We start from the raw sequence: 15,918 nt of genomic DNA on the forward strand, positions 1-15,918 counted from the left end.
CCAGAACGAAACTCTTAACGAACCAAAGTAAGCAAGGTCCTCTTGCGAGAAAGGACATCTGAAATTTAAAATGTCGCCATTCGCGCGATATCGAGTTTCAAGATGCTTTACTTTCAACTATCGCAAATGATATTTGGCATTGAGATTTGGCATCTAGAAATTGTCCCGCGAGATTTATTCGTGGAATTTTTTTGTGCCTGGCATTCATTGGGGAAAGGAACAAGCATCTATATAGAAGACTTCGGCTCTCTTGGGGCTTCAGAATTGTTTTACAGGAGAAAGGCAATTTATTCCTGTATTTGCTATGAATTGAAATTTCAGCAAGTATTGAACAAACTAACAGAAAAAAACTGGCATTCCATTCTATAATTCACCTACATGTACACTGCATCAAATCATAGTCAAATTAAAAACCATTAACATAGATGTGGTTTAATACATTAAAATTTACAGCCGCTTTACAAACTCTTTATCAATAGTTACAGAATATAATTACACGGAGTAAGACACTACAAAGGAATCGCCCATTAGACACAGGGATAGGAGTGAGGTATCAGCTGCCTGTTTCCAACAGATGCCTCGTGAAAATGCGCTGAAAATACCAATACACTGTCTTTTCTGGCTTTTTAGGAGATTTTGCAAAAAATATTTCATTTCAATAATTAAAAACATGCTAACTTGATCTTATAGCTTTAACTACAGCTGCGAGGTAAACAACGATGACGTCACAATCTTATCGTGAATCATCTTCGTTTTATTATAAGAAATGGGCATTCCTGACTTTTATTGACATCGGTAAAAGTAGCCCCTGGTGAAAGACTTCCAAATAACTTCAAAGCTTCTCCCTTTCCTCGTCTCCCTCTAAAATTAAAACGCTTTTATATCGATAATAAAGGTGAAATTCCTTTGCAACTACTTTGTCCATCCATAATTTTGCATTTGTTCAACCCAGTTGATTCAATGTTTCTCTTTGATGGTTTCTTCTAGCTGCGCAAAGCATTGACATTGGAACGACCAAGAGGCTAGAGGACGGGGGTGGTGGCAGGTTTGGAGAAGGCTTTTGGTACATAGAAATTATTTATTCGTTTTGAGTAATATCGCCATTTAAAAAATGTGAGGAAAGAATTACCGTCAGAAAGTCAATTAAGTTTCGTTCAAAACAACAAAGGACAATGTCAAGGTCACTTTTGCCTTCATTACCCCCCTATTAACGAGCAAAAAGGGTGTTTGCCACACACACCCCTTCTCCGACATCCCTGGCCTCATAATGAAAGCGCAATTTCCCGCCATCCTTTCTTTGTGTATTTCATGTACTTTGAGTCGACAATCACGTGATTAACAGCAGCCCGCTCCTCCTCGAGTCTTTCCTGGTATTTGCGCCATTCGCGTCGACCCAGAAAGTGTGTAACTACCATGAATAAGATGCCGAAAATGAAGATGGCAGTTAGCACCCAACCTCCAATCTGAAAAGATCAAGAATATTGATGAACAAACAAAATACACTAACTTATGATTTTCTGTTAGGTTTGCTGAAGATTATAAGCAGGGCAATGGCTGTCATGATTTAATTTGACACCAAACCAAGGAAGCACCTTTTTGCGAATCACATGTTTTAAAAAAGGTCGATCAAAATCTAATCGATTTCTTGTAACTTTTCTTATATTTGAGGACGCCATCAATTACGCGAAATTCTTTTGGTTTCTGAATCTCGTTACCCTTTTGGTTTTTTGAATCTCGTTACTCAAAGAGAAAAGAAAACAAAAATACTGTGCCGATTTAGCGAGAAACTAAACATTTTTAAAAGGTTGAGTACAAATAAAAAGTTAAGAATTAATCCCTTCTTGATAATGAAATTATGAATTTACTGTTTTCGGTTCTTTTCAATAAAATACAGCTATCTATATGGCCTAATCTGACAACATCATAGCATGGTGAAACATTTCATTAGGCCATACGTCTTCCTCTTCTACAAAAGCCTTTTATCACAATGACTAAGTTTTTTGAATATTGAAAAGCAGATGTGCAGTGACAAAATTTGTGAAACATTTCATTAGGCCTTACGTCTTCCTCTTCTACAAAAAGCCTTTTATCACAATGACTAAGTTTTTTGAATATTGAAAAGCAGATGTGCAGTGACAAAATTTGTGAAACATTTCATTAGGCCTTACGTCTTCCTCTTCTACAAAAAGCCTTTTATCACAATGACTAAGTTTTTTGAATATTGAAAAGCAGATGTGCAGTGACAAAATTTGTGAAACATTTCATTAGGCCTTACGTCTTCCTCTTCTACAAAAAGCCTTTTATCACAATGACTAAGTTTTTTGAACATTGAAAAGCAGATGTGCATTGACAAAATTTTCACAAAATAAAGCTTGTTTTCAAATGCAATCGCAGGTGCATTTTTCGTATTAAAATATTAAGTATTAAAATGGAGAAAATATTGCGTTGTTCGTAAATTAAACACCGGTAAAATGATAAACATTCGTCCCATCGCTCAAAAAGCTCTTTTCCAGTTAAAACATCGCTATGCAAGGGAACCTTGATCTTTATGGCCTACAAACTAATTGGTAATGGTGTCAACATAAAATAATTGTGTGGATGTTTTTGCGAAACCCTCTGTCTATTAAAGAGCGATTTAATCATTTGCTACACCTCTCAAGACTGTCTACTTAAAATTGCTGCGCCATTTTTAAAATGATACTTTTAGATAAAAGTCTTTCCTTACCATATGCATGAAAAAACCTCGGCGAGTCATTAACTCATTTGGAGCCGACGTCGTCTTGTTGGCCACAGACGATTCATTCTTAGCAATTTGAAATGGTGATGGTGTTGTGCTTGCTAGTTGAACGACAGTCTTTAGCATCGTTGTCAAAACACGAGCCGATGCTGTGCCGTTTAAAGGTGCTTCTCTTGCTAAAGACATTGTCCCCAACAAATTCACTGCATCAGATCATACTAAAACGAGAATTAACAACAAGCCGGCTTTCAAAACGATTCAGTTGCAGATTAAGTTCGTACAGCACTCAATAATACGACTTTATTAATCCGATACAAGCACGGATACGTTTGGATTAGAATGCATGAATCTGTAGTGATTCAATTTAGGCCATTTTATACAGTCCATCATTGCTCCTTCTGCATACCTACGTAATTCTATATTCATCATTCTCTATGTTAATTACACGTCATTTTAACCTAATCCATCACACCATTGTTAACCATCGAGCATATCCTTTCCTTTGTATAACTCTTAATTAAGTTTGCCAGTTTTCTATATCAATACGAACTCTTGTAAATTATAATCAGTCAGTAGAAATCACGTTACACACTGCACAAACAGTTTGCATCTCTCTGGCTCCGTGTCCTCTGCACGTAAAATAAGATCGCACTGGTTGAAGATTGCACGTTTGTCGTTTAATGGACATTTTAGTCAATCATCGATCGATGTTCCGATGAACACTAAATTGGTGACCACGACGTGACCGCGGCTGCTTCGACACGCACATTCTACGACGCTGTTTTCAACGCACCACAATGCACATGCACCATCATCAAGCAGAACTCGAATCACCGTAGTGCCAACTCGCAACAAGCAAACACAGCAGCGCTCGACTCACCGTAGTGCTACGCTACACCATTCGAATCAAGGCAGCAAACAGCATCGGACATTGTCTCACACGCCTCACACAGCTACGGCAGGCAGCAACATGGCATTCGTTCTTTGCTCACACACACGCCTCCAATCCATCGCAGGCTGGTCAACCTACGCCAAAAAAAAAAAAACTTCGGCACCGCAAGCACCACTCTCCGCACACATTCTGCAAGATGTCAATTCACACCACAAGAGCTGGCAAGTAACACGCACAACCAAAAATGAACATTTCATTTCGAACTCTTAAACTTAATTCGTTCTCGTCATTGCATTTTTTTTTCTCGCTTTTCTCCCTACGTATCGAATGCTTCACACTCGCTTGCATTCTAGGGAGGGGGCTATTGTAGTGATTCAATTTAGGCCATTTTATACAGTCCATCATTGCTCCTTCTGCATACCTACGTAATTCTATATTCATCATTCTCTATGTTAATTACACGTCATTTTAACCTAATCCATCACACCATTGTTAACCATCGAGCATATCCTTTCCTTTGTATAACTCTTAATTAAGTTTGCCAGTTTTCTATATCAATACGAACTCTTGTAAATTATAATCAGTCAGTAGAAATCACGTTACACACTGCACAAACAGTTTGCATCTCTCTGGCTCCGTGTCCTCTGCACGTAAAATAAGATCGCACTGGTTGAAGATTGCACGTTTGTCGTTTAATGGACATTTTAGTCAATCATCGATCGATGTTCCGATGAACACTAAAAATCTGAAAAGAAAGGTTAAAATGAAACATTGTTGCAGCGTTTAAATCGTTAGGGGGGGAGGGGCCAAATTAATTTCTTTGTGTTAGTTGGGTCATGACATTGCGATTAGCTTCCACCCAATTCACTCAGCTCCAAACACAACCCCCCCCTCTCTGTAACCCACGAACCTGTTACGTTAGTCTCTGTTTAATTGGACACAAGTATGATGTTTGCTAGATGACATGGAGTGAGTTATTTGTAAAGAACTGCCTACATTCTGTTCTGAGCTACCCCTATATTCCGGCCCCTGATTACACATTTGGGAAATATTTTCAACCCTCCTTCCTACTATGACCCCTAATTAACTGGTACCAGACATTGCTTTGCAAATTTGATTATGATTTGATTCCTTGATTCTTGAAATCGATTGTCTCCCAGAAGTTAGATTAATTTACATCCCTGAAAATATATTCTTCCTGACATTGATTTAAATTGTTGATCCCGATCTAAGCCCATGAATTTCATTTACTTAATTCGATTTTTGACGTCAATTTAAATTCTTAATGAGTTATTACACAGATTTTTAGCTTTATAGACTTGTGAATGTCATTATATAGCATGTTAATTACACGCTATCGTTTCAACCAATATTTTTGCATTCTAGATATTTCATACCCTGCCGGGTGTAATAACATGTGGTTGCAGTTGTATTCAAACCGTTCAGCCTTATCTGATACATTTTCTGTGTGTGAAATGATCGAAGAACCCAAGAAATTGAACATTGAACCTAGTTAAACAGAGTTGTGATTGCAAATGACATTTTAAAATTGATCGTTATTCAAAGAAGCAACAAAGCGAGTTGGAACAAACAAAAAATGAATTGATATAATTGCGAACCGGACTGAGTAAGAAATGGAGTATCCAACTTTAGGCCAACATGTATTGCAATAAGGGATGATCGCCTACTTACGCAAAAATATGATGCAATCAATTCTATGAATCGCTGAGTGATTGTCACGGATATGGCAAACACTGAAAGGATGTAATCCTCGATAAAGGAACATAGATTTTCTGTATCATCAGCCTACCATGTCCGAACTTCTCTGCGGCATAACGTAAACAGACCAGGAAAAGGCTGGGCAATATGCCTGAAATTCATAGACATTAACGGCCCGCTATTCTAATACAACAACATTCGTATGATAAACTGTTCTCAGAATACAAACTAAGTTTGATCCGATTATTCTCGGAGTAACTCCCGGTCAATGAAAAAAAGAAGTTGATTAACACAGAAAAATTAGAACTGCTGACCGCAAGTTAATAAAACCAGATCGAATATTCTTAAACTCAAAGCAAAGACGATTTGTCGGAATACAATAAAAGTTAGCGTTGGTAGAACGCAAGTGTTTATAAAGAAAAATTTGCCATTAAATACACCAAAGAGCACCGGGATAGCTGGGCAAAAATTTGGAGTGACGGAGGAGCTCTTCCAGATTTTGAGCCGATTCGGAAAGGCATTTGCTTCTTTAAAAAATGCGTTTCTTCCAAGTCTCAGAAATTAATGAAAAGTATAATAATCAGGTATTCACTAAACCATATCAAGTCTGTTTTATTTGAAATCTAATTATGCAAACATTCACTCACAATTCCGTATTTCTTTTAGAGGTGCAACTGCTCGTGCTCAGTCATAGAAATTTGTGCTTCGATTTTACAGTGAATATGGAAAAAACAACCAAGCCAATGAAATATGGTTTACTTAAATTACTAAAGAAAATAAACTGAACTACAGAAAGTCTTCCATCCTCTACGAATGTCTTTCGTTCTCTACGAATACTTTCGTTCTCTACTGTAAATTGGTGACCTGTGTGGAAATACGAACAGCCTGATGGCTAGTATAAAAGAATATAATAGTTTAAGCAAGGCGGCAAGATTTTTGAAGAGAGGTCTTGGGCAGCCAAGGGGGGTCTAGTGACTTACCCAGAAAATGTTTGTGATTTCAACTTTTGGGGATACAGAAAAACGTTCTTTTTTGAAAAGAAGATTGAAATATGGTATTTTGTTGGTTTTGCGACATCTTATCGCAGACTTGCACATTCCTCGGACACCAATCGTCCATTTCTCCCTCCTTCTACACAAAGTAACCAGCCCCGGTATTTGATACAATGCACCTTGTTCCCATACAATTAAAACCAGGGCACCAAGCTCATTTGTGGCTCCTTCGTCAAGTTAACTAGTTCAACCAGTGTAAAAAGTTCAATGTGACTCCAGCAAATTAAACGTGATGTGTGTACATCGAGAGGACGCACTTCTCGATAACACAAGCCTCCCTCTGGTCAAGCAAGGACTACATAGATACTCAGGGCTCCCTGAGTTTTTCTCTTTGTAGTGAGAAAAAGACCAGAAGCAGTGCTATTTTCTCACGAAGAAAAAAAACCATTTGTCTTCTTATGCTAGGAATTCTCTTTCAGTAACAAAGTCAGTGTCAGTAGGATAAGTAGCAGGTCAACATTTGGCACAATGATACTGGCCAAAAGAAGTAGCAAATTTTTGAAGTCTTTCGCTCTGAGAGCAAAAAATCTTTCCTCTTTAAGCCAAAATCTAAAGTTTCAAAGATTATTTGTGACTTCCAAAGTTTTTCAACATTTAAAAATCTTTAAGATTTTATAAAGGTGAAAGGAAACTTTTGAAAATGTTACAAATTAGTGAGACATGTTTTTGCGTAGATTAATATAATTTACTCAATATCAAAACTTTTCCGTGACATTAAAACTAAAGAAAATGCAAGTCAAATGATTCTTCGAAAAACACGAAGAGCACGACCTTTACCAGCCATGTCTCATCCATCTCAAGCCTTTTATGACGACTTTCTAAGCATTGTCTCGAACTTTTTATAATACAAAAAAGTCATCAATATAAAATAGCAAAATACGAGGAGCCTTTGCAAGCGAACAGAAAATACTTTTTGAATCTTAGTTGAAACCTTGTCACCTTTTGTAACTTTTGTCCAGGATTATTAATAAAAGGCAAAAGCAAAGCAGATATATTCGGGATGATGATATATTAGCCATTCATAAGCTTTCCATCGATCAAATGTATATTTTTAGAGACAAGCCAATTACCAGAAACAACGACATATCCGTGACAAATATTCGTTAAATCATTACAATTAAGAAGTCGGCTTCTTATCTACATCATTTCAAACATTTATAAAGAAAACAAACATGCAACATTTTGATTCGAAAAACAGGTCTGGAATTTTGATTGTTTGTCTTTAAAGATGCCATAATCTCATTCTGGTGTACACCACTAGACATCATGGTTTGAAGTGAAGCTTTTTCATGTTTGAAATTTCACATCATTTAAACCAAGTTCCTTTAATCATCTTAATTCTCTTTCTTATCAAAGAATGGTTTTCTGCAGTAATGAAACAAAAAATATCCAGCAATGAAACCAAAGAAGTGCAAATTATGTTTTTGAACCATTTTAGCAAAGACTAGCTGTCTCGACACTATTATTCTAAACAGTAGGATTTAAGTTTGAAAATTAAGTTAATAGGGGATGGTTTTCGTTTGAAAAAGCACTGGCCCTACTTGAGGATTTGTTGTTTATATAGATACATTTCATAAACCCTTCAGGAAATTCTTCAAGTGTAACAGCCTAGTAGTCGTTGCTGATTATGCGTTTGAAGAAAAATTGTACCCTGTTTTTTCTAGAAAAGTTCAGTTGAAACCAAAGACATCAATACGCCTTCTGTTATCATAACAAGAAGACGTGGAAAATCAAGCATTAGAAATCATAACAAGATCGACAATACACTATCCGATACACACCAAATAAAAAATTGCTAACGATAATCAACAAACAAGTCTTTACTTTTCTTAGATTCTGTTGCGATAAACGATACTTTCTGTGTTGCAAAGAATACCTTAAAATTATCAGGCAAGAAGAATTCTAATTTCCGAGTCGACGTCATCGATTTTTCATCTCGCTGTCTAAAGATCTTTGCCAAACCTTTGTCGTTGCCTACAGACCTCAGATTTGAAATCTTCTTATTAACACAAAGACTGGTTTCAACATGAAGATTTCAAATTTTTGATCCATTTTTGGCATATAAGAAGATAAAAAAGTTGATAACACTAAGTCAGAACAGAGAATGCAGACCTAGAGCTTTGTTAGCTGTTGGCTGCAGACAAACAATGGCCTTAGCTAGCAGGTCGCCTTGCACGTCACCACGATTTGTTTCCTTCTATCATTTTCGAGAAAATTCATCTGATATAAAAGTTTGTCTTTTGACTCTTAAGCTAGAAAAAAGCGCATTCCAGTTGTCACAAGAAACGGCCTCGCGAAGCACAACAGAGCAAGGTTCATGTTAATAATTCATTCTAAATTACCCAACAAAGTAAGCCAAGAAAGTAAGTCTTGAAAAATAGAATTTTTATCACGCAGGCTGAAGAAAGAGAGGAACTTTTAAAAAACAAGAGATCTTATCATATAAACCATGTTAAATAGTTGTAAAAAGAGTGTAAATCGCGACAGGTTTAAATCGAGGTTTCTGGGTTTGCTCTGAAGTTTCGTGGAAATTGAAAGCTGGAATTTAAAACTTATTTCTGTTTTTCGTATTAAAATTTGATGAAAAACTTTGAAATTACATTTTACAAACCAATCGGCAACATTTCAAGTCAAAGGACAGTGGTTTAAAGCTGTGGCTTCATCCAGGTATCAGATTAATACCTCAGAAAATAAAAAACCAGATCTTCAATGTCGAGAATAAAAGTAACAAAGTTTGATAAGGAAGGTTGAAGATTGTTATGTACAAATAACATGATGGGATAGAACTCACCACGATTTGACAAGTATTCCGCTGTTTGCGAGGATGTCAGAGAAAATGTAAGGATCTGGTCTTTCGACAATGTCTATTTGTTTACTGGAAAATTTCAGAATGCATACAGCCTGCAGGAAGAGCGAATACAAAGAGGCAGGTGGCGGTCTGTACTAAAAACCAAACTTATTAAATATTTATGGACCAAGGAATTTCGGATTATGCATCTCCTTCGAAACAAGCACCCGTACATTAAAATTTTAATTCCTAAACAGAATTCCATGCAGACAGGAAAAATAGCTAAATTGTGTCAAGCCTATTAAATTGGATTTAAGTTGCAATGCTTTTGAAAACTCCACCTTCACAGCACAAAAGAGTATGACCTGCTAAAGGACCTGAAGCACATACAACAGGCGTAGAGTAGATGTTTTCAAAAATGGCTTTGAAAAAGAAAACATTTTAAAACTTATTCAAGTTTTTTGTCTGATAGTTTTGTCTGCAATATATCATTATTTTGACGTTTAATGTTCTGAACAGTGTCACATGAAAAGCTTCAGTATGTTTTAAAATGTTTAATTTTTCAAAGCCATTTCAAATTTTTTGTCACTAAAAGAATTTGCACATTTACTTCAAAGTAGAAGCTTTCAACAGTAACAGGCCACTGTGACCTTGCGAATCCTGCAAAGCCGGGACAAGAGCGCACAAAAGCAGGGGTAATTGAAATTGGTCTGGGGGTATCCAAGACGTATGGGGGTCATGAAATAATGCGGTTCTGTCTGTCTTTAAACATCAATCCCGTCCTCATTTCTTGGGTATCTAAAGTGATAAAGGATTGACATAATTCTTTTTATCAAAAACAAAGTATTGGTTGGGCATGCAAGTATTTAAGAAGTTTGGGTATCTTTTAGTTTACCATAAAAAAGTTTTACTTCAAAGGTGACGTATTAAGACAGAATCGTTTTATTGTTAACGCGAAGATGATTTAAGAATCCCCACCATTGTTTTTACCTAGCACCCAACCTTTACGTCTTCACTCTTAATAATTATTCAATAATACCCAACCCTTTTCTGTTCCTTTTTATAGAATTCGAGTACTTCATTATCAAATTTGAGTCATAATGGCCATGCGTTTGGTGCAAAACTGTTCTGGCGAGAAACTCGAGTCACGCCTTTAATTATCTGTCTTTCTCAATTTCAGTGGTTATTGGACCACTAGAAACTTTTCTAATGTATGATTTTGACTTTCACTGACTCAATCCCGCTTTGATTTATTAATTGATTAATTGAATGTTCGTTGATTTGTTGTTTAATTGATTGATTAATTGATAGTTTAATCAATTTATTCTTCATCAATTCCTTCCATTTCGCGACTTCACCTGTTCACCTGTTTTGCCAGTGTAGCAAAACAAATTTCTACGAAATGCCTTACTTTGAAATCCGACTGCTTTCATCTGACCTGTGATCTTTCTTACGCTATCTTTTCACGTGTTCTTAGAAACGGAATAATTGAAAGAAATAATAGATTTATAGATAAATAGAGGGGTATACATCCTGATAATCATACTGTATATCATCATTTTGAAACGCCAATGTATTTTAAAATCGACTCTAAAAATATTTAAAAGACGAAAATGAGTGCAAATACTAGCTAGAAAATACATTAAAGTCTGCATTTTGATTCGACTGCCAAATACTTTTCTCAAATCCACCAGCACTCATTTACAATACTTCGAGTTACCTATGGACACGAGTAAAGGATTTTGTACACAAATCGTTCATACTCCCACGATCACCAGCCTTACATCAAAAGCTCAATTGTCGGTTTCATCGTGAGAGTCGCAGTTACTTTCGTCATCATCAGAATCAGCATTATCTTCATTATCGCCAACAGATGCAGAAACTCCAGCTTGGCCATCAGAACTCAGCGACGCGATCCTATTGGTTGCGCTTCCTTCTTCAGCTGATCGACGCTCTCTTTCAACTTGCCGCCAGAACGTTTCTGCCAAAGAAAAGATTTAAAATTTCACGACCATAATAAATACATTATTTCTTTTCTCTATCGATTAGAGGAGATAATCAAATTTTCTGATCACTTTCAAGCAAATTGATGTGGCTTGAAATGAATTTTTAACTGCATAAACATCTTCTGGAATTAATAAAGAACATTTGAGCAACGATTGTAAGGATTATAAGGGAACTTACTCTGTTCTCTCAGCGGCATCGCCTTAAGACCTTCCCGTAACCGTGTTTCATCCTTCTGTCTCTGGACACTATCTGGTTCAGGCCTAAAATCATATTCAAAAAATCCTTAGGAATCTCCTGAGCCCTTCCTTGCTTTAAAGATACAAGGTCTTTCTTTCAGAAAATACAGAAACGTCTTCATAAAAATATTCAGAGACCATTCCGTTGCAGAGAACTTTATTACTACGCACAGAATCCTTCTATCAGATACAGAATTCTACACCAAGGCTTATAAAAGCCCTCAAAAGGGTCATTCCATGTCAAATCACAGAGGGTTTGTCATTCACCACATCGTCTCAAAATTGGCTGGAATTTTTATATTTGAATGGTAACTATGAAAATAGACATCTTTCAAAATTTGATATCAATTCTCAAAATATAGAGCGTTTCAGTGTGTCAAAAATGGCTTGATTTTGGGACTTGGCACTGTTGAAAAAATCTTGGATAAAATCAAGCACATCTTTCACCAGTAAAGTTCGACATATAAAAATGTATATGGGGCAGAAAGTTTCGCTGCCACTGGAACCATTTCAACAGAAATGTAAATTGTAAATGTTATGGGCATTGCAAAAACCTTTGATAGGTGCACCAGGAGCACCACAAGGTTACACAGCTCAAGTGAAGCACTAAAGATGGAGCTTTGAAAACCAACATGGTAGAAAACTACACAAGAGGTGGTGTAAAAAGAGAAAGCATCAAATGCGCCCTTTTTCTTCTCACATTTTGCATGATCAATATCTGGATATCAATTTAAATTCACCTAATGGACATTGTTGTTGCTTAATTGGCAACTACTCCCCTCCAATTTTGTCAGAAATAGGAATAGATTCACACAAAGCAAGTATTATTTGCTTGTGCAGTCATTTAAATTCGCTTTGATTAAAGTGCAGGAATTCACTATTCTCCCATTTGTTACAGAAACTACTCACAAAAGATCAGGTGTCAATTGCCTTGATCCCTTGACCACAATAAATGGGTGCTTTCCTGAAAAGGGTGTGCTCCAAAGAAAACTCCCTAAATTTTGGTCGAATAATGTGCAGTTCAAAAGGATAGTTAACGATTTATAACTGGTTTTTCTTGGAAAAGAAAGAGCAAAGCAAACAGCTCTGAATCACAAAATTGCGAAGAAACCTAAGATGATGATTAAAAAAGTATTTTGTAGGTCAATCAATGACTGTCTACATCCTCATTAATATTTATGAACAAAACAGAGGCAAGCTACAGGGGTGCAGTAGGAAAAAGGCTGATTTCAGTCTCCATGAAGCTGGCAGTTCCCAAGGGAAAATTTAAGTGTTCTCTTTTTAGGACACAAAAAAACAACTGTGGACAAAATATCATTTAGAGTAAAACTGAAACAGCTGTTGGCCACAATTGATGACGGAGGTAGCTTTGGAAAAAACTGTATATAATAATACAAAAGGAAGATTTTGACTCCACAGCATATTGTCAAAATGCAGAAAAGTTCAAAATAGGAAGGAATTCTAAGATTCATAACAATATATCCAAGGAATCGTAAAGATAAGTTTATGCTTGACATCTGGTCCATACAAAAGCAACCATTTTCATCAAGTTACAAGCAAAAATTTGCTTTTTCAAAAATTTGCATTTCGAAAATGGTTTTCAGTAAGAACAATCAACCATTAATCACTTTGGATAACAGCAGAGTAGGTTTCCCTACATAAAAAAGTGTCTGTCTGTGGAAGTGCCATGTCGCTTTATGACATTGGCAATCATGGTCTTCTAATGCGTTCTTTCTTTCGTAGCTGCCATCAGCATCTGTTCCACTACCTGTGCCTTCTTCCTTGCAGGCATTTGCTTGACCATCCAACTACTTAGACTTTTCAAGTAGTTGTCACCTTCTGCTTCGCTTGCCTTTTATTTTCCCAGTGATTGTTGGATTTTCTGGTTTTTCTTATCTCATGACATGACCAAAGAATCCAAGCTGTCTTTTTCTTATCTTCTTTATCTGTGTTCTTCTTTTCCAACTCTCTTCAAAACTGTTAGGATTATTCTAAAACATGTTATCATAAACAAATATGATGTCTACTTACATGGCAACAACATCATGGTTCGTCATGCACTTGGCACAAGCCTTTTCTTTCAGTGCACATTCAGTGCAAGCAATGTGGTAAGCGTATTTGACTTTCTTTTGTGAACATCGCACACTGCATGAAAAATGAGCAGTTAAATAAAACCTAATTATGAAATCATTAGAATAGAAAAAGGAATAAGGATTACAATGCCAGGTACTCATAACTATTAAGACAACAGTGTAAAGAAAACACTACTTGCATCCGAATATAACATGAGGAGGTAATTGAGAACAATACAAATTCCAAAAGTAGATATATCACAGTGCAAGCGTGAGGGTCACAAGACAGGATCTACAAAATAGGAATAATATAACAGAACAAACAGCGTGATTAGCGATAAGTAAATAGCGGTGATCGTAATAGATAATAATGAGTTCTTAACAATAACAAGTTATTTTACTATACACAGTGCTGCTGGAAAGAAAGGATACTGTAAATCCTCGAATTAGCCCCCTGGGGACTTATTTATTCTTGATAATTTTAGATGGGGGCTTATTCGAGGGGGGAGGATTTAATAAGCCTTGGCTTATACGAGTGGGGGGCTTAGAAAATTATTGTAGGTAGACATTAAAAAAACATTATTAAAAGACCTTGTTTATTTTAGTAGGAATTTTTTTATGAGGATTTGATGAATTACTACCAAAAGTATGAATTTATTGTGGTAATTCAATAAAACGCCATAGGCAACCTCAGATGGCGAAAATCATAAAATGGAGGGTCCAATTCAAGAATTTACGTGGGTGCTTATTCGAGAGGGGGGCTTATTAACAATTTGTAGCTCTAGGGTGGGAGCTAATTCGAGCTGGGGGCTTTTTAGAGAGGGGGGGGTAATTCAAGGATTTACGGTATGTGAGGGAACCATTTTTTGAGAACAAGGGATTTTTCATTGGAAACAAGGAAACAAGGAGTGTTGTTAACAGATGGTCAACATCCAAACGCTTGCAGACATGTATTTGTTTTACTTTGTGTATTTTACTACCTAGCATCCAAACTTAGGTTTTTGGGCACTGAGAAGCTATGCTCAAGACCAGTGTCTTGGTCCTCCTGCTTGATGGTCTTGTGGCAGTTTTCGATGAGGTCTCAGGAATGCACAAGCTATTACCTGGGAGTGCAAGAGTGCATTTGTGATAAGTGTGCACATCAAATTTCTCAGTAATTCTTGGGTGTGTGTATATTTTTTTCAGACTTTTCCTGTTTACATCAATTTTACATCTCAGGGAAACTCATTATTTAGAGTTGAACTATGCTTACCTACCACTACCATCAGTGGCTGTTACTCAAATTCCAAAAGATTTGGCAAGTAAACAGATAATTTTAAAAATAATGTTTAAAAAGACCAAATACATGATCTCAAAGCAGGGTCACCAAGAGGGGGACAAGAGAGTAAACTGCCTAAAGGCCTCAATGTCTAGGGAACCTCGTAAAAAAAGGAATTCCATCTTAAGAATGGGATTTATCTGTTTATAAGAAAATGACTGCAAACAATATTCTGAAGGGTAATTTAGGCTAATCTAAAGAGCGGGGTCACAAAAACTTTCTCCACACTTTGCTCGCAAGGGTGCCTTTCTTTTTAAGATTTTCCCCAGGCCCACTGAAACTTTTGGCCGCCCTGATCTCAACTGGATCACTCAATTTAGAATGACACACTTTTTTCCAATCTCAGTTTGGACAAATTAAGAAAGTCATTTGCCATATTTGAAATTTTTTTTTAATTTGAGCAAAATCCAAGCCACGCCCAAACCATGCCCATCTTTAGGGTATGTAAAAGTGCACCCTTATTCTACAAAATTTTTTCGGGAGTGCAGCTACCATGGAATCCATACTGGCTTGATGGCACCATGCCTTGTGATCCAAATGCCTGGAATTGCCAAGAGCTGACATTTCCTTTCACTATGAGTGAAAGTTTGGTCATGTCAAGGACTCGTGGTTATGGTCATGTCAACAAATTGGCATTATCAATTGCCTTCTTGCCTATGGTTTTGATACAGGGCGCTTATTGCTGCTAGGCCTATCAAGAATTCATAATCACGTTGTCACCATTAATCGATTCGTGTTTCAAATCTAATCTATTTGAAATCAGCCCTTCGAGAAAACTTCTTACCATTTCTTTGGAGCGGTCAGTGCCTTGTATTTATCATATTTGATTTTCCATTCGATAATTTCTTTGCATCGTTGGCAAACATTTGATACTTTCAGTTGATTCAACAATTTTCCTTTCGAATTCGAGTCATATTTATTATTCTTAAACGCAGTTTCATTCTTATATTTCTGTTCACGTTTTCTTCGATCTCCACCTTTTTGGGTACTCATTTTCAAGAACTTATTTCTTGGTTATTAATAAAATTTGTCGAGATGACATAGAAATGTCATCCCTCGTTGCCTTATTTCACCAAAAACATTCTGTTGTTTCAGTC

General features: G+C 36.5%; 2 protein-coding genes across 3 annotated transcripts; both read right to left on the minus strand.

Moving 5' to 3' along the window:
• Positions 1–356: 356 nt before the first annotated feature.
• Positions 357–9,667, minus strand: LOC148957887 (uncharacterized). Of its 2 annotated transcripts, none has more exons than XM_089114332.1 (3): positions 9,192–9,667; positions 2,726–2,955; positions 357–1,463 (listed from the first exon to the last, which is right to left on the minus strand). In XM_089114332.1, the coding sequence occupies exons 2-3, from the start codon at positions 2,921–2,923 to the stop codon at positions 1,263–1,265; spliced, it is 399 nt and encodes a 132-aa protein (XP_088970458.1). In that variant the 5' UTR covers positions 2,924–2,955; positions 9,192–9,667; the 3' UTR covers positions 357–1,262. The 2 variants fall into 2 exon arrangements, with proteins under 2 accessions (XP_088970458.1, XP_088970459.1); XM_089114333.1 differs by lacking the exon at positions 9,192–9,667 and adding an exon at positions 5,322–5,818.
• Positions 9,668–10,719: 1,052 nt separating this feature from the next.
• On the minus strand, positions 10,720–15,913 carry LOC135687023 (uncharacterized protein C9orf85 homolog). The gene is made up of 4 exons (XM_065203451.2): positions 15,606–15,913; positions 13,463–13,576; positions 11,373–11,455; positions 10,720–11,169 (listed from the first exon to the last, which is right to left on the minus strand). The coding sequence occupies exons 1-4, from the start codon at positions 15,812–15,814 to the stop codon at positions 10,982–10,984; spliced, it is 594 nt and encodes a 197-aa protein (XP_065059523.2). The 5' UTR covers positions 15,815–15,913; the 3' UTR covers positions 10,720–10,981.
• Between the last annotated feature and the right edge of the window lie 5 nt (positions 15,914–15,918).

This window comes from Rhopilema esculentum, chromosome 20 (assembly GCF_057945365.1).
Source record: "Rhopilema esculentum isolate cy_ngs chromosome 20, ASM5794536v1, whole genome shotgun sequence".
Classification (NCBI taxonomy): Eukaryota; Metazoa; Cnidaria; class Scyphozoa; order Rhizostomeae; family Rhizostomatidae; genus Rhopilema; species Rhopilema esculentum.